Here is a 20,182-nt window from a genome sequence, read left to right as displayed (position 1 = left end):
TCCAAATGCATATCTCAAACAGAAATTACATGTGGGCTACATTTACTTGATATTTGCTCTTACCATGAATATCAGCATTTTAAGGTGTAAGTTGTAGTTTTAATAAAAAAAGATACACTGACTGGATTGTATCACCAAACAGGTGCAGATGTACAGTCATTGACAATGCTTCTGATCTTGGCCAAGGATCAGAAGCATTGTTATATATACATGCATACATACATACATAAATATATATACCTGTGTGTGTATGTGTGTGTGTACACTCAGTGGTGACTTTATTAGGACCACCTGTACAATCTAATGCAGTTCAATGCAACAGCTCTGTGAAATACTTTACCTTTTAACAAAGTTTATAATGTTCAGTTTTTGTTGAGATTGAGGGGAATGTGTGAATTTAATTCTATGCTTATTACTGAGGTTGTAGTTTGCAGAGGTCTTGTACTGGACTACATTATATGGAGAGGTGTTTCTAATTTTTTGTCCTCCCTATTTATATACATGACCTCTCAATAAAATACAGTACATAGAATTGAATAAACACCTCTATTACTGTGACAAAAATAAAATCTGAGCATTATAAGCATAATAGTAAACTTTATGCTCTAACAGTTGCATTTACTATATAAACAAAGACAAAGACTTCCGTTCCTCTATGTCTAAATTTGTACTTTTGTTTTTAATAAAAAAAAAAAAAAAAAAAAAAAAAAGCACCCTAACACTAACAACAACAGCAACACTTTCCTCAACTTTGCCTCAAAGAACAAGGGCCCAGTTCGGTAAGATTCTACGACTAATTAAGATTAATGCTAAGACATTAGTGTAGCCAAATAAGACTGGCAGCTGACTGGCAGCCTCTATTGGCCTCTACACTGCAAATTACTTTGTCTACCACGGGGTCAGATTTCACAGGGAATAGGGTGGTTTATTTTACCACACAAAACGGGGAAGAAGGCACTGTTCTGCCAGTGCAAATGGAGCATTAACATTCATTGGTGTGAGATAGAGGCTTCCATTTGTCTCAGTTATACTCCCAACCGGACAGGAACAGCTGCAGACAGAGTAGTTGTGTTTATACGACTTCCTGGAGTCCACTTGTGTTCCAGTAGGTCACAGGTGATGCACTTGCAACTGGGAATAGCACAGTGGCCGTTTGGACAAATCCGCATGGTCTCAAACTTTGGACTGTACACAAGAGGTCCGCACGGACCCTAACAAACTTGAGTGGTGGCAAAATTTACATCATGCAGACACCAGCTGATCCTCGTGTACTCACGGATGCAGAGAGTATAACACCGACCTGTGGCCTGAATACACTTGCAAACAAACACGTACACAGACAGCTGAAGACATCTGCCGATATGGACATGTAGTAGTTGTGTTAATGTTACCTTCTGGAGTTCACTTAGAGGATGTGTGTCCGCAGATGTGCAGTAGATCAGTGTAGAGTAGTGTGGGGGCCTTGCAGCCCGCGTGCAGCCCAGAAATTTTGGGACAGGTCCATGCAGACCCTCACGGACTTGGGTAGTTTATATCATGTGGACCCTAGCAGAGCCACATGAACTGGTGGACACGGAAAACACAATATTGGCTTTAGAAGACCGGGAGTGGGGTAGGGGCGGGGAGTGTGGGCAGGCAACTGTGCCCACTACTGGTGCCAAAGTCAGGCAGCATTCACTGATAGAGATCTTTCAGAGGTAAGGATGTGAAGAACATCTGCTGAACGTTGTAGATCATGTTTGAAAATATTTCATAATATTCACAATAATACCAATTTTCACAGTAGCAATCACAAAGATTTACATTTTAAAAACATCGCACAAAAAGTAAGGAAATTTGTGTTGGTAAATGTTTCTTTGTTGTAACAATGCTTCTTGCCAATAAATCTTATACTGTTGGAAGGTCTGTTTATTTCCCTTTTAAATGGTGCCACATTTTTAAGGAACATGCATTTGTGGGATGAGCAGCAGAGCTGAGTATGTGGGTTGCGCCCATGAAAAATTTGCCAAATCTTCTCTGCCAATGTAATATATATATATTTTTTTTATCTAACTGGAGAACACAGGTATTGGTAGTGGTGTAGGTATCAGGATACTAGCACTGATATTTCTTGGTACTGGATTGAAGAGAAAATAGTGGTATCACCTATTCCTGTGGTGTTTTCTTATTCCTGTGGAAAACTGGTCACATGTAGACTACATGACATCACATCAAGATATTTGCACAGTCCCTCAGAATCGAAAATCGAAATCCATGAGAGAAGAGACAGAGATACTAATGTCTGCACCAACAGCTACCCATGTTTTGTTTTGAATGGGGAGGGGGGAACATTTACTTTTTCTCAACTGGAGAAATTCACTGTCTTGCTGTTTCTGTCAGGGTCACCATCTTCCCTGCTCTCCCCACCTGCATCAAAAAACAGAGGCTGCAAGCAACAAGTCCAGCAGAGCCGACTGGGAAATGCCTAAAGTCATTCTGGCAAATGTAGGAAATCACCAACTAGGCAGGTTGAGGGAAAATGGATAAAGCTTAACACTTAATCACAAACTAACTGCATTAAACATAACAGATTAGTTATATATAACAGTCTGAAAGTATATGAGGATGGAACTTGCCTTCAAAGTAAACAAGGCAGTGGCACTCTTCAAAAGGTGGAACAGTGTGAACTCTCTTTAACACCTACTATGGTATCTGTGTTTATGTAACAGAAAAAATATGAGCAGCAACTCCAAGACCAAATAGATAAATAAATAAATAAACAAACCCACATACACACACATGCACTACGAGGACCTCCTAGGATGTGTAGTTATAAATTGCCAAAATTAGAAAACCACATAAATATGCATTTTATTTTATAGGGTGCAAAGACCCTATAAGAATCACTAATGACTGCCTATTGCTGAGACAATGTGAATAAATGAGAAAAAATAAGAAAACCGACTTAAGATTTGCCACCCTGTGTGAGCAGTCCAGTAATTATGTTGACAGATGAGAATGAAACCACTGGCGGAGGGTTTCCACAGGTATGCTCACACATGTGCAATTAGCCTGAAGATCATCAAAAGATCTGGGGCCCTCAGGATTTTAAGCAAATCATTAAGAGTCCAAGAACACACAATTTGTCAAAGCTGCCTTTTAACCAGTGACATTAAATTGGGTGAAATCATCTTCATAAATATAGTTAAGGCTCTCAAATACATCCCCCATCATGTACAGTCGCTGCACAATCCTCTTATAGTCCTACATGCTTTGAAGAATTAGCTTTCTGTAGGCTAAGTATACCCCAAATGTAATTTAGGTGAAAATGGACAAAAATATGCAGGTGATCAGGAAAAAAAGGCCACATCACAAAGCTGTAAGAAATTTGTCTGCCTTACTGAGGTCAAAACTTAAACAGGGAAGTGTACCGAGGATTCACAGAGCACAGGAATTAGGAATAGAGTTGGTCTAAGTGCCGGCGCAAATAATTCACTGTAGTGGTGAACAATTTATGTGGGGCTGAATTCACAAGCTGAATGGAGACAGATATGCTTTGAAATAACATTGTAAAATTAGTAGGTGGAGGTGTTAATCTTCCATTTTCAGAGATGAAAGAAAAAAAACCTACGGCTCCATGTGTGTGTGTGTGTGTGTGTGTGTGTGTGTGTGTGTGTGTGTGAGAGAGAGAGAGAGAGAGAGAGAGTGAAAGAGAGAGAGAGAGATTGTGATCATTATTGATTACTGATTTTTTGTCCTGTGTGTGATTGCATGTTTGTGCTTACACTACATGCATGTGATCATTCGGTTTTGTGTTTGTTTGTTTGAATCTACTTTTACACCTTTATATTCTGTGATTCTGCACAAGTATGTGCTGATTTCTTGTCCTATATGTAATGTCTTCTTAGCAATACAAGTGGCTTTTAGTCATGCCAGTAAAGTACCTTTTAAATCTGAATTTGAGAGAGAGAGAGAGAGAGAGAGAGAGAGAGAGAGAGAGAGAGAGAGAGAGAGAAGCCTCTTGGTGATAAATTATGACAGCTGCTAAATTAATCTATTCTATGTCTTCTTCTTGGTCTATAGAATAGCATCCATCACGTGACTTCTTGAAAGCATCATCATCAAACAGGCACGAAGGTGAGGCTGAACGGTCAACAGCGGTTCAGCGACTTTGTGTTGTGATGCCCTAGGACTAAACCATGCGTTGGATCACATGAAAACACCTCATGTGTTTGCGTTCCTGTCTACTTCCACCCCGCCTACGTGGTCCCATCAACACACACCACATGTGTCTGCGCCAGAGCGAGGTGCTACGGTGCGCATTACCAAAGATGCATATAAGCACAGGACATTACGCACCTCTGGATGCGAGCTGCTGAAGTCGCAGCCACTCCACTCCATGTTTTGCCCTGCCCTGGTGCGCTCCGCTCGGCGTGCAGCGTGTGGCTCCGCTGAATTTTGACTCCTCTCACACTGACAGCAGTACAGGTCCGGTGTGTACCGGAGAAGTTGTGGGCGCAGACGGAGCCGCGGGTACTGCCTCTTGACACGGATTTGGTTCCAAGCTGCGTCCAATTTGGACTCGCAACATTCTTCATTTCGAGGGGGAACACACGAAGCTTTTTGCAATGAGGTGGACGCATCCCAAGTGAGGAGTGATAAACATATGACATTCTGCCCAGCATCCAGCCTCTTGGATTTTATTTTGTTTTCTTGTTTTTTTATTTTCTCTGGCGGATTTATCACAGCTCGTATTTCCCTCTAAAACATTACCAAGGATTTACCACTGATGTATGCGATGTGGAGACTACAAGTCGCCTTATGTACTCTGTCGGTGCTGTCCCTATCATTTGGCGGTGAGAGCAAAGCGCGGAGCTGCAGCGAGGTTAGACAAGCATATAACGCTAAAGGATTCAGCCTTGTCAATGTACCTCATCAGGAAATATCAGGTAGGCGAGACTGCCAATCCACCGATGCGTTGTCGGCATTATCACGTGCCATGCCTTGTAATATTTTTATTATTATTTTTGACCAAAGCCCACCCAATAGTAGTGCAATGATAGCTACACACAACCCAAACTATATGTGATCTTCCTTGAACCTTAAAACATCTAAAGCGGTCTGTGTCTCTCCATCACCCCGTTTTGCTGCGGACGATCCAAACTGAAATAACCTTCACATTATTAAAGTATGAGTCTGGATTCCCCTCCTCTTGTGATTGCCGTTGCCACAGCCTGTCTCAACCAAAGCCTATTTTCTGTTAGGCTTGTTGAATATTTCACTAAATCAGAGGGAATGTGCATGGTTAATGCGGCAGTGTTAAAATATGAATGATTTATTTTACCCTTAAAGGTCAATAATATCTTCCACTTTTTTCCCATGCAGCCAAAAGATGACGCTTACAACAAGTTGAATTTCATTGAATAACTTCCAAAGAAGTTGACAGCAAACGCTGGACAGACATATCCATTCTCAGTGGAGAAAAAAGAGCAGGGTACGTGTGCCAAATAAAAAAAGTCATGTCGCACAGTAAGTGTCTGTTCAGGCACAAACTACCAGTATGGTATGCTTTTAAGGCGTTGCAAAGATTTGATAGTTTTACATTTTGCATTCAGCATGTAGATCAAATAGTTTCTGGCACTGATACTGCAATGCATGCATGAGCAAAAAAACATTTTAGAGATGATTGGTCTTAATTGGAACTGAAAGCTCCATTTAACCAGCTTTCCTGATCATGACAGACAAGTGTTGTCAAGGTGATTTCACGGCACAGGTCGTGGATCAGCATGAACCTACTTCTCCTTAACCAGCTCCCCAGGAATGAGTCATTTTCCTGGAAATAACCTTAAAATTAAAACTGGCCGCCAAAATAGAGCACCTGAAACAAACCTGACTGATCCCACTGCCTTGCATTTTTCTTCAGAATGTGTTTGGGAATTCCTAGGGTACCTGTTGCTCATATTCAACAGAGCATCATGAAGATTGCTGTATTTGGCTAAATAGTGAGTATTGTTTACCAGTAGGGGGCTGTATGCACTCAGTACGGAATATTTCATTTGGTATGGATTTTTCCAAATTCCTCAAGGCTACGGCTTAGGTTTTAATTCATGCTCTTTGGTAGAGCAGAGATAGGGTTTTTTTTTTTTTTTTTTTTTTTTTTTATCTCTTGTGTGGTGGTAATCACATTTATGGTCAAAGCAGGAAAGAAGCTTAGTCAGTAAACATAGTCTGCTTCATGAGAGGGAAAAGGGGAAGCAGAGAGGCCTGAGAAGTTAATCCCTCTATTGCCTCTTACGGACAAAATAGAGATACAGTATTGGTAATTGGCAGTGTCACTAAAGCAGTAATGATAACCCAGCTGTGATGGATGTTTTTTTTTTTTTTTTTTATGAAGGGTGTCTGTCTCTTTGTGTGTCTGTGTGTGTGTGTGTGTGTGTGTGTGTGTGTGTGTGTGTGTGTGTGAGAGAGAGAGAGAGAGAGAGAGACAGAGAGAGAGAGAGAAAGATACAGTAGATATACATCTTGTACAAAATTCATCTAAAGCTGACACCGTACAGCAAATCATTATGAAAGTTAGTGCACTCTAGACCTTTTGAAATTAATCAAAGAAATGAATGGGAATCCAGAGAAATAAATCTGTTATAATGACTGCAAGACATCCACCTTGCAAATCTAAGGCAGTGGCGCAGTGAATTCTAAACTAAGCGCAACAGAAGACTTTGAAAAAAAAGTTTCCACATTGGTTCTGCTCCAGTGGTAAAGTGCACTCTCAGGAGAGGCTTTTATCACACAGCTCTAGTAAAACAACCATGAGGCAGAAGCGTCTTTTCCCTAAACACTGACATGATACAGTCTGTCAAAGTTAACTTTTGCTAAACTGTTAAGTGAGATGAAGTTTTTAACATCAGTATCATCATCTTATTTATAATCTCTTATATGCCAGATGTCAGGAATACTGTGAGGCGAGACACACTTGGGTTTTCTGACATTATTGTTTTGCCATCATCTTTTTAAACTGGTTGCTATAACTGATCACACTTTTTGAACATGAATACCGATATGTCAGCTAACAGTAAATGTCTGTGACACTGTATAATCTCTCAGGTGGAAAGAGTCTTCAGGCAGAGTTGATGCTGTCAGGGATTCAAGAAATGAAATTTGAAAATAGCTCTTTTAACAAAAATGTATTGCATTATATTTGTGAAAGGCTCGTTTTTTTTTTTTTTTGTTTTGTTTTTTTTTTTAGGGTTAGGTTTCTATTTATTTCTGCAGTGCATTAATATTTGATGTTGTGTATTATTTAATCTAAGAGCACAGTCAAAGTCCTTATAAGACAGAAAATCCTATATTATGTGTTCCCGCTAGGTTTTAGTTTGTTTTAACCTGCCTGGAGTCCTGGAGTTTAGAGCAAGATAGAGAATAGGAATTCAGATCCTGTCAGATAACTTGTCAATCACAGGCAAGTACACCAAATTACGTCGAAAAAAGTTTTGGTTGATGGTGTAACCTTTTGTCACTTAACATGACATGACATGCCCGTCCTATCTTGTGATTATAGCGTGTTTGAGCAAAGGTGGAGAGGTTTTTCAAACACTATTTGACTCAGGTCTTTTAACCAAACGTCAAGCTTATTTTTCTTCCAGTGCTTATACATTTTGATTAAATCCTAATTACAATTCACGTAAAACTTGTACAGTATGAATAATTGGATTTTACTGTCTCAAAATAACCTTTGCATAAATACAATAGAGGTTAGATATGAGCCTCAGGAGATGGGATAGTAGAAAGCACTCAATTATGACTCATTAGCAATGCTAATATAAACATGTGGCAGGCTTTGGTATTTAGTGTTAGTGCTCATCTCTCCATCATTTACCGTGTCATGGCGCTGCTGTGCCTCTAGACATAACACATGCTGGTTTAATACATCTGCAGAGGTGGCTACCTTAGTTTTTAATCTTCAGTTTACATAAGCTAATTGTTTTGACAGCTCTTGCCGCTGACTGACAGAGCTAGATTATTTAGGAAGTCAGAAATATATACAGCTTTCTGTTCTGATATTTTCTAATTTCTGTTCTTCTTCACTTTTAACCAATTCCTTCTCGAATGCATACAATATGTTTACAACCATGTTTTTACAGTTCATGTCCAAATTCCTCAGCTTTTGAAGTGAGATAGGCAGCTCTTTATATTAAACTCCTTCCAACATTGTTGTGTTTGAAGGTGTCTCATGGGCTTCAGGGTCATGAAACTCATCCAGCGCATAAAGATCCTGGCAAACTATCAAAGTGAAAAAGATCAAAACTCAACTTTCAAGGTTTTTATTAGACAGCTTGTTCGGCTCCTCTTTGCGTTTACTGTCATATTATTAAAATATGCATGAAAAGATTGTTGTGGGTAGACGTTTTCAATGGAGTTCTTCTGTGCCCTTTTGTGAGCCTAATAAATACCTAAAGAGATTTTTTTTTTCCAGCTACGGACTTGAAGGCCAGCGTTTATTCCTCACAGCTGCAAATGTAAGCATCAAGCATAAACATTTACTGTACAGTCCTCCATTAGGCTCCGAGACTGTGAAATTTACATGTGTGGTTTCACCATGAAGACATGTAATGCATGCTCAGCAGTACAACGCAGCTCTATCATAATCAGTGGTGTGCTGTGCTGCGCTGGGCAAATTGTCATCATACATATTTTTCCTCTGGGACGGAAATAACTGTTTTGGCAGTGATGTAGACGTGTGGTAATTGGCTGTGTTCGCTGACTTGGATAGAGGTCAACCATACTACCCACTTCACTGATATAAGAGTGCTACTTTCCCCTCCTGCCTAAGGACTCTTGAGTGTCTCAGCTGGAATACGTGACTAGTGGAAGATAGAGGGTGAAAATTCTCCCGCTTGTTTTGAGTCGTTTTTATACAGTGAGAGGCCCTCAGGAAGACTGTCAGCATTCTCTGCAAAGAGCAGGTGGGCAGGGCGGAGGGGGGTGGTGGGGGGAGCGAGGTGCTGAAATATATGTGGTGAGTTTGAAATAAGCCTGGACTGTTAGTGTGTGAAACTGGCTGGTTGACAGCTCAGTTAAAACAGACCAGGTCTAGCCTGCGATTCCTCTTGCTCTTGTTCCCCATCCAGTCAGTGTAACACTTCAGCCAGTTCGGTACACACCAGTCAGCCGGCAGCGAGGCTTGCCGTGAAAATCATCTATGTATGTCTAAGTGTTTCTGTGTCAGTTGTCAGGTCTGGTGTCATACCTTCAGCGCAGCTTTATTGTCATCCGTGTGTTCCTTCACAGCGCGCCTCACCGACACTTTAGTCAAGCTCGGTCCCCCTGAAGTCACACTGAGGCTTTGCTGTTAATATCAATATCTTCTTTGAGTGTTTGAGATTCTCCTGGGTGGACTCAACTCTCTATTACAGCTTTGAAACAGGATCACTTGATGTGCTGCGGCCTCTGAAAATGCAGCGCCTAAGTATTATGTTTCCTTTCTCAAGAATAACAGTCACCTGTGAGGGGTTCGTCCACAGCAATTGTGAAGTTATTTGGTTTCCCTTTACAGAGCAATTTATTAAACTGTAATACAATAAAGCACAGAGCAAAGAGTGAAATGCATGATTCTGTTTTTTTTCTCTCTCTCTCTTGGATTTCTAATAACTATAACTCTTTCTGCTTATCACTGAGATCGGCACTTGGCAGTCTGTAGCTTGTGGGATGCATGCACTCCTCCATACCACTTATATTTGACCCGTGGTTCATATTTCTTGGCTGTATGTACCGAGACTGATTTTAGGACCGTTGTGATCTGAAGGTTTACTGCATAGTTATATCATCGACCTGGGCATCACTGAAAAGACAATTTATCTTCCATTTGAGCATAGTTAGGTCTCTGTCAAATGAACACATCATCTTCCAAGACATCAGTGTACGTGTTAAAGGTGACACACCTAACCTTGCCTTTTAACTCTGTGACCATGTGACCTATGTTAACTATGACTACATCAGTATTAAAAACATGTGGTTCCATAGGTAGATAGGTATTTTTGGGGATTCAGATTTACTGAAAATTGTTGAAGGTCTGTTATGGTCTTTAAGATAATACAAATTACATGTACCTTCATATGTAAATTCAGTTCTCCAGTAGTTGTGAAGTATGTTCCCTTAAGACATCAGTGCAAAAATCAGCATTTAAATTTTAAAGCTATTCAGCAATATGTAAGCACAAACTGTATATCTCATCATTTCTGTGAAGAATTTTGAATGACACATTGTAATACAGAAAAAGTGGTGACACATATTTTGTGGTAGAATAATTATATAATATAAAGCTTATAATATAATGCTAATATTTAATATATATCATGAGAGAGGGAGAGAGAAAGAAATACACTCAGTGGCCACTTCATTAGGTCCACTTGTACAATCTAATGCAGTTCAATGCAACAGCTGTGCCAAAAATTTTACCTTTTAAGAAAGTTTATACTGTTCAATTTCTGTTGACATTGTGGAGAATGTAAATTTAATTATGTTTAATATTGAGGTTGTAGTTTGCAGAGGTTTTGTACTAGACTACATTCTATTGAGAGATGTCTCTAATTTTTTTGTCCTTCCAATTTATAAACATGAAGGGGACAGAATAGTAGAAACACCTCTCAATAAAATGCAGTCCAGTACAATAGCACCACTAACTATGATAACTATATAATTGAATTAATACCTCTGTTACTGTGACAAAAAGAAAACCTGAGCATTATAAACACCATAGAAGTAAACTTTATGGCAGAGTAGTTGTCTTTGATTGTATTAGATTCTGCAGGTATACCTAATAAAGTGGCCACTGAGTGTATATGTGTATACTAATTGAGTTTCTGTGTAGTACATGCATACAAAATCATTTTGGTACTAACTTTAGATGTATTCTCAGCCAGATGCCTAATCACAGGATAATTAAATATCATGAGACTTTTGATTAATGTGTGGGAATACCACCCTAAATGCCTTACCCCAGCAAACATTCATGTAAAAAAAAAAAGAAAAAAAAAAATCTTTGGGGCATTTTTTTTCAAAGCTCATTAAAATGCTCTTGGCTGTGCCAAACTGGAAATTAGTCTCTTGCCAGTCTGTATTCATCTTTAGAAAGAGCAGCTGATGAGATGTGAGGGAGATTAGGCGTATTGTGTGTGTGTGTGTGTGTGTGTGTGTGTATGGGTGTAAGAGAGTGAGTTTATTCTAACTGTTCAGGTCCTTACTTTACATCTTCATCGTGGTACATTTCGCATTGTAAAACATGACAATATATTTTATTGTATTATTTATTTTTCATCAGTTAAGAGAAAATTGTCATAATGTATTTTCATAGAAAATCCCAAATAAATTTGATAGTGGATCTTCATCCCCAGATGCACATCTTCACTTTTGGGAATTTGTTTGATGGGAATATCTGACAGTTATTGTGTAGGATGTGTCAGTGCTCTGTAAGCACTCATGCCTGAAATGCATATGGTCTGCAGGCTCCTGGAAGCCTTTCTCAGTACCATGTACGGTGTTTCCCGAGTAGTGTGAAAAGCCTCCGCTTGGCTTCAGAGACTGCTATAACACTTTTTCAGTTTTCAATCAACTGCTGGCCTAAATCAGTAATGGAAGGGGGATTAAGGATTTCTACCCTCCCAAGCCCTGAAAAAACTAGAGAATAAAAGGAAAAAGTTAAAGTAAGGATGTGATTGTAAGTTTAGGGATTAGCATGGAGAGGGATGGAGAGTAGCGAGAGAAAGCACAGAAACCAGGAAAGAAAGAGACTTGCTCAGTGAATGAAAACATGGATGTGCAGCGCATCGCTGCCTTACCATGTGTTGAAATCACGGCTTGAGTGGGAAGTGTGAGGCAAGAGAAGAGCTCTGGTGTAAGAGCGGTGAACACGGAGAGAGGTAGGATGTAATCCATCTGAACTTTGAGGGATTAGTGATCTGACTTGCTGTTTGTGTTGGGGAGAGGCCATTTGTTCATGTTGCGAGCTAAACTTGTTTCTAGAGAAACAGAGGAGGCATTCAGCTTTTCCTCTTTCAGTTACATTTGGAAAAAAAAGTGGCATCTGAAGTTAACAAAAGGTTATGTAATACATGTCTGCTGGGAGTGACCCTAAGCCATGTAAAACAATACTATGAGCTACTGAGAAGATTACTAATCACTTCATCTATTTTCAACCTCTGGCCCCATTGCTGTGATATTATTCTTACTCTTATCCATTATGTGTGTTAAATCATCGGGGAGTTCTCTGTTGTTTATTGCTATGGCCTTTCTCCTTGCCTACAGAGGCTTTTGCCTCCTTAGGGTAATCTTTATATAGAAGTCCCAAGCTTGACACCAATGATGAGCCTCAGAGAGATGAGAGGAACACAGCGCTTTGGGAACACCCACATATCATATTGGGGTGTCAGTGATGCAAATACATCTCACACTGGGGACTTTTTATTTTTGTTTTCTTGACACAGACATGTACACATGGCTGAGGTGATTTGCTAAATAAGCCACCCTTCAGAGATTTGAAAGTAAACAGGAATCAAGCACAGATAAACATGGCTTGCCAAAATTGTCATGGCAACATCAGATGCTGTCAGCAAATACAGACAATGTCTTGGGCAGCATTGGAGTATTACAGACTTGACAATGACAGTGCCAGTCAGTTGAAGAAACACAGACAATTTTCCAGCACAGAAAGGCTCCCTTTCCCACTTCAGTGTGGTGAGACAAGCATGGGGGCCTTTTTGATGTATCAAAATCAATAGTCCAGATGCTCCAACATTCAGACACCGTTTCAGCACAAACAAAGACACAGCAGTGCAGCACTGCCTAATTTAAGCCCTGTAAATATCACCACGGGCTACATAGTCATAGAATATAGTCAGAGTTTCATCATAGAGTTGTGACAGGAGGCTGAATATTTCATCAATAACATAGTATGGGCTCTTTTTTAACCATCACTTCCCACTTGGAATCAAAGATAGCACCGGAGAGCGCCTCATGCTTACCTGTTTGGCAGACAGAAAAATAGAGATGAGATGATGAAAACAAAGGGAATGAAGTGGGGTTATTGTTGCACTGACATACAATGTGAACAAGATAACTGACAACAGTATTCATTAAAGATGTACAATGGCTATTTTGTCCACAAGTTAAAAAACCGTGAACACACTGGACTGAAAGAGCACTGAAAATTGGGTGCCATGTGTTTTTATGGGACTCTCACACCATGAGCAAGAGGTGACATGCAACTACTTGAGTGCTTCCCTGATTGATTGGAAGGGCAAGCCGTATAGATTTTTTGAGCAGGCAATCGCAGGGAGTGTGAGCTTTCCATGTGACAGACACTCTCATAACATCTAAGAAAAAAAAAGGCTATTACCCATCCTTAAATGCAGAATGCAAATAGCATACAAAAAGCAGTCCTAGTTATATAGAATTGTTTACAGCTAAATGATTGATGAGACAGTGGTTACTGACAGCACCCATCAATTTTCACTGCTGATGCTTTCGGGATGCTCAGGCTATGTGTTGGGCTCAGTGGTGGTAAAGGGATGCAGTAATGAGTAGAAGGGCCTTGTACATGCAAGCTGCGCATGCAGTATGTTCTGTGTTGCTCCAGCTTCTCTCATTCTAGATTCAATAAATGATTAACTATATCAGCCACATGCACTTGACCACTGAAACCTTTCCAAATGGGACAATAGGGAAAGAAACAATCAAGCAAGCAAACAAACAAACAAACAAACAAAAAACACAACTGGGCTCTCCACTAATCTATGACTATGGAAACAGAATTGGGTAGGTGCAGCAAAGGGGATTGGTTAACAGCATTTTGGTGCATTTCCCTTGCCAAGGCAGCAGCTGTGGCATTCACTGCTGCCAGCGTATCTGCAGAGGAGTTTATGTTGGTAAAGGCCTGATGTCCGGTGAATGAAAAACATTTTCTGTTGTCACAGGACTTAGGGTAAGTGTTTTTTTTTTGTTTTGTTTTTTTTTTTGTTTTTTTTTTTTGTTTTCTGTTTGTTTTGTTTTGTTTTGTTAACATTACAGCAGCTAATTAGGCTTTCCTGGCATCATAACTCTAGGTATATGTGCTGGATTTCCCCTTAACATTACCTTGAGCTGGCATGACAGACAATGCTTTCTCCATGCTGCAGTATATGTTCAGTATCAGGATGCAGTTAATTACAACCCAGTGACATTCTCAGTCTGAGCCAGCGAGATATCTTGTGCACAAAATCAAATGGTTTATATCTTCGTTCAAGTCACCAATGTAAAAATCTTCCGTTTCCGCTATGTTTTTTATAATTCCTGTCATTAAAGTTATTCAGCCGGTGCCCTGAAGATGGCTGCCAGTTGGCCTATTAGCAACTGTAGAATCCCCTGTACAGTTCTGCTCAATCCGTTTCTGTGTCTATGACAGCAGAATTCAACTTTCATCTTAAAACTGCAGTCAGAAAACTGGTACTCTGGTGAACTGATATGAGTTTATTCACAAATTCCGTGACAGCATCACTGTGCTAGGCATAACAAGGGAGCACACACTGCATGAATGCATCTTTCAAGTGCATGGATGATTACAGCTCACTAAGTAGCAAGACAGTGGAAAGCCAATTAACCTAGCATTTTTGCAACACTCCAGAGAGTATGTTAATGAAAAATTTGTTCCCAGTTAGCTGAGTAGAAAAATCCATTCCCAGTTACCAGTAGATGCTGGCCTGTACAGGACATGCAAGCAAAGCATATGTTTTATTCCACACTGTATTAGAAAGTTTATGTCAATTAGATTGCCCAGTTTAGTGTGATCTCATTTACAGCCTCTGAGATAAAGAGACTAATTGTGTACCCGTATTATTTTTATGTCAATATAAAAATGTGCATGACTGCTCTCACCTCAGGCCCAGATTCCTGCACTAGAATTATAACATAATATAATGGAATAAAATAGCAGTGAAATGCCTTGGGACTACCACAACACTCTCTCAGAAGATATGAGGTGCTTGCCTTATGTTTCCTCACCTTAGCTCCCTCTCCTCAGGTTTCCACGTGCCTGCATGTGCCCTTCATTCTGCTTTCTCCCAGTGTCTATTTGTGTAGGCTCATTTTATAATAATTAATTTTTAAATAAAAAAATCTAACATACATTAAATCCTTTACCAACAGTGTGTACAATGAGAGCAGGTGGATGGGAAAGAGAAGGGTTTGATCACTGAAGCAGACTAAAAAAAAAATTACTTGCTACAGTTGTCGCCATAATTTAGTCACCTTTGAATGGTTCAGTATACATTGTACTGAGCATGTATGATGGTAAAGTGCGTTGTATTTGAGGAGGACTGGTTTGTAATGAAGCATGTTGCAAAGGCACCATCAGAATTCATCTGGAGCGAAAGAGGTACAGGAAGGATGAACCAGCAGTGCATTTAAATCACCCTCCCTCACCCTTTGGGCTGATGAGAGTGCCATAAGCAGGGCAGTCTTGTAGAAGATATCTGGGTTCACAGAGTTCAGTGATTTGAACAGGAATACATGGTGGGACTCCAGGGAATCTGCCATCAGTGCAAATGTGACAAGCTGAGATAATATCTAGGTACTCTTTAATAGCAGAAATGACAGGTTTGAGTTTAAGAGGTCCCTGTGAGAATATCGATGATTGGGGATGGAGAAAACCTCAATCTGCAATGTACAAACTAGCAGTTTTACACCAGTACAAATACCATATAACGTGTATTCAATAAAAATTTTGAAAGGTTCAGTTACTTAAAGTCCCTCCCTATCAAAGGTCAAAGCCATCATATCTAACTTTTGTTGTGATTTGTAGACCTATTTGGATGTGGTAATGAGGATCTGTGTGTATATAATTATAAAATGCAATAAAGTACAATTCAAAACTAAGCATGTTTCCCAGCCCACATTGTAAGAAAAAATAAATAATCAAGCCTACGCATCAATAAAAGTATTGAAATTAGTTTCCCTTAAAAATAGAAGTGAAAATATAATACTGCACGCTTCAGTCCTCATCTGAACAAAACTGGATCTTTATCCTGAGCTCTTAAAAGCATCAAAATGCCTGTTGCACACCTGAGGTAACATAAGGCGTACCAAAAGCACAGCCGTTTCACTGGACGAACAACAAGCTGATTATTTTGAACAAATACAAATTTATCTGTAACACATCTCTAGCATTTTTTCTACATTTGGTTTTTTCTCACTGAATAAAAGCGGTTCCCGTACAATCGCTTTGATCGGCTGAAATGGTTGAATGATTTAAATAACACACAGGATCGGGCAGGACACCAAGATACAGCAGTCACAACATCCCATAATACCATAAAAAGTTTGTGAGCTGTCCAGGGGGAAACCATTACGCGGTCTGGACCTGGACCATCAAGATTTGGGACCACTACTGTCACTAGTAATAATGATAACAATGATGATAACTATTATTTAAAAGGGATGCACAATATTGTGTTTATTGCCATTTTCTGATATGCTGGTATTTTTCCAACTCTTTTAGCCAATGCCGATACCGATACATGCACATATTTTTTTCCATGTGAAGGCAGATGCAGATATAAAATACAATGTTTTTCAAAATGTACACATTCCATCTGGCAAAATAAGAAAACTAGTTCAACTCAGGTTATGTAAAACAGGCCGTACATATATTTGTATAACATTTTCTTTCAAACAGATGCATCCTACTGCCTGAGAAAATCCTGACAACAGCCACAACCAGGGCAGATTTGACCTGTTTCACATACTGGCAAATGTTAGAAATTTTCAGATATTTCATTTCTAAAGCCAATATCAGCCAATACCGATGTCACACCAATATTGTTGTGCATCCCTATTATTTAATATGTTGTTATTAGTAAGTCCTATAGGAAACTGTGGCACTGCTGGGCACATCTTTGTTCTCTTGCTCCTCGAGAGTGCAAATATCTGAAAAGACGCCAGGCTCCTGCTCCCAGTACCCTGCTGTTTTCCGTCCCCTGTGTAAGCTGCCAGTAAACGAGTGGGCTGGTCATTGCCCACCCTGGGGCTCTACCGGGGGCTCTTCAGACCACCAGCTGTTGTGTTTAGGACTGAGTCATGCACCAGTTAGCACGATGAATCCAGAGCTCAAGTGCAAAGCTTTAACCCCGCCGTATGTCTCTCCCTCTTCCCTCCCTAATAAGAAGCCGACGTGATGAAATACACCAGCAAACTGAGATCATGTAGTTTTTCAGTCGTTTTCTTACTTTCAAGTATTAAAGACAATTGTGTCCTACTGGTGGACCACCCTATTGATTCTGAGGACTGGAAGCATTTACTAGAGAGCAGAGCCCTACAGATGGTTTCCTGACTGAGGGAAACGCTTTAAAACATGGCTTTATTAACTTAAAGCAATGTCAGATACAGCCTGCCTACTAGCCCACTTTGAAAATATGATCAATAAACATGTAAAATAAGCACCTAAGTTGCAGTCATCCTGCAGGAAAGTTTAGGAAAAATTGAGTTGCTGAGTTTGGCTTTGGGTGACCTGACTGATGAATAGCCTGTGATCTTTTAGCATGTGTATGTAGGCTATGTGTAGTGTTTTTAACATCTATATATGGCTGTCACATTACTTATGGTTTTACATTAGTGATATTGTTAGTGTTAGTGCTTGTGTTTTGCAGAAATGTACTGTTGCTTCCACTGCAGGAAGGGACACAATAGGCCAGGCCAGGTGAAACACTGGACTAGAAACTACCATCAGGTCAGGGATTGCTTGAATGCCTATCTCACCCAAAATGGAATGCCAACAAAGTCAACACTGATATATTGTAGCTTAGACTGTATAGATGGGTTTTCACCTGAGCTGAACACCCAGACTGAATGAATACAGACAGATGCACTGCAGTTAAAGACTGAACTCCAGGAAGGCAGTCCTGTCCCGACTTGTGCTTTTGGAGGTTTGTCATATGACAAGAAGAAGTGATAGTTCTTGTCTTACCTCTGGCCAGACTGGACTGATTGAATTACTGTTGTGAACTTGAATATCTGCTCTAACTGCTGATTCTTTGTAATATTCTGACTCACCAAAGCTGCTTCTAAAGTGTCAAGAGAAATAAGCTTTCTTTGAAGATATTACGTGTAGGATTATTTTTTATTCATATGTGGCTGCGGAATTAGTAATAGATGTCTTATGGTACAGCTAGCAGCGAGCATAAATGTTGCTATTACAAACAGTAGCCTCTATTATCTGTGTAATGCTTTTATCTGATCATTTTGGTCTAATTACACTAATATGTTAAGCGGCAAAATCAGGAACAAGAAATAATCACTTATGATAGCCGAATTATTTTTTACCATGATTTAATTATTAAGTAAAGCCCCCGTTTGGTGCTTTTTGATGAATATGCATTCTCCAGTGATGTCAGTGAAAATGCATGTGGGCACAGCTTTTTCTACATGAATAGTTTTTTCAAAATATTTAAAACATTACTGGGGGTAGATACAAGTTACAACATGGCCAGGGATTATTCACAACTCTGGAACAGCTTATTTATGAGTGGGTATGATTTTGAAATCCATATGCTACTGCTTTATCATTTCAACATGAGCTGAAAAAAAAAAAACCTACTGTTTGTTAAGAAATGGATAATGTAAGTTCTATGGCAGTAACATGAAACTATAACATGAATCTGTTTTAATAAACTGCAAGGATTGTAGATAGCTGCCATGACCTCAGCAGAAGTGCTGGACTTGTGAGATGCCTCAATACCTTTGACATGCAGCATATAGGTTCACAGTTTGGTGTGCACATATGGTTTCAAATGACTGTTCAAGGGGTATCATCAAGGAACTGGAGAAATGCTCATAAGAGCAGTAATGCATATGAAATGGGGGAAAGAAATGTTAGAACCATAGAGGAGATGTTTTGCCTCTGTGGCAGGAAAATAGTGGTTTATGAAAAGGTCAGTGCTTGAGCCTCTAAATCAAGGATCTAGTACAGTAGGTCATGTGTTTCAAAGATTTCGACGCCTTTTAGTGCTGTCGGCATGCTTTTGTTATGCTTTTAGCTGAAGTGATGTTAGTTGAGGTGAGGATTGAGGTGAGTAATATTGGTTAAAATATCACATCACAATATTTTTAGGTATCATGCATGATAGAGTGGATTACAATATGTTTTTGTTTTGCTTGGATTTGATATAGGGTGTCTGCAGGGTCTTAAAAAGTATTAAAAGTTGATAAATCAACTTAGGCCAAATTAAGGACTTTAGAAAGTATTAAACAGTCTTAAATAGCATTTTCTAAGGTATTAAATTTTGAAGCTTGTTTTCAGTAAGTACATTCGTCCAAAGAGGTTATATGCTAAAGTTTGCTTTGAATGTAATCATGGTGTCTGATTTATTGAATCCCGCTAGATTTGACATCATCTGAAAAGGTCAGATGATGTTCACTGACCCACTGACTGACTGCTACTTGACAGCACATCACATTAAAGTAAGCGTAGCCTATTTCTAGTCTACTAGCATTAGGGTTTGCGAGCACTAGGGTTATATTTAGAGCCTGCCTGGGCTATAGCCATGGGTTATTTTTCTTCAGCTCCGGGTCTTTTTTTATTGCCAAAATATTTCATATGAATGTCAATTATGAGCACGTACAATATGTGAATATTTTGTGGCAAATGTAGCTATTCTCGATAGACTTTGCAATATTTCTGGTCTTTATAGGCAATTAGTGACTTTATTTAAAAAGCCACTAGTGTCAAATCTTTTTGACTACATGGGGAAATGCGAGAAATGCACACAGGCAGGTGAAAGTGAGCTACTGTGGTTATTGGGACGCCCTGTGTCTGTCACTTTCTCACAGTTTACAGTGAGAGAGGAGAACAGACAGATGGGACAGGAGGTTCTTGATCATATATCTGAAAAACACCGGTTGCTTGTGTGTTTGGCCAATCGACATACCCTTATGTCTGCACCAATCACTGTAAATTATGCCACTCTTGTGCCTCTTGTGCTTTGAGAGCGCCTACCCTAAAGTGGAAGCTAAAAAAAGTCCCTCAAAGAACTGTGATCATCAACTATGAAAAAATTCCTCTAGTCTGAAAGTGCCAGTTTTTTGAATGGGACGGTGGCTCAGTGGTTAAGTGTGTTTTCAGTGGTTTTCATTCTCTCCTTGTGTTCGCAAGGGTTGCCTCCCACAGCCCAAAGCCATTCAA

The 20,182-nt window shown here is 39.6% G+C and overlaps 1 protein-coding gene across 1 annotated transcript in view; it reads left to right on the top strand.

The window, feature by feature from the left end:
• The first annotated feature begins 4,486 nt into the window (after positions 1-4,486).
• Positions 4,487-20,182, top strand: part of gpc6a (glypican 6a) — a 201,850-nt gene continuing 186,154 nt past the window's right edge. The window contains exon 1 of the mRNA XM_030075736.1: positions 4,487-4,928. Within this exon, the coding sequence (XP_029931596.1) occupies positions 4,769-4,928 (160 nt within the window). The 5' untranslated portion in view covers positions 4,487-4,768. The remainder of the gene's footprint in view (positions 4,929-20,182) is intronic.

This window comes from Myripristis murdjan, chromosome 3, assembly GCF_902150065.1.
Source record: "Myripristis murdjan chromosome 3, fMyrMur1.1, whole genome shotgun sequence".
In the NCBI taxonomy this organism is placed as follows: Eukaryota; Metazoa; Chordata; class Actinopteri; order Holocentriformes; family Holocentridae; genus Myripristis; species Myripristis murdjan.
This window is presented reverse-complemented; position numbering and strand designations above follow the sequence as displayed.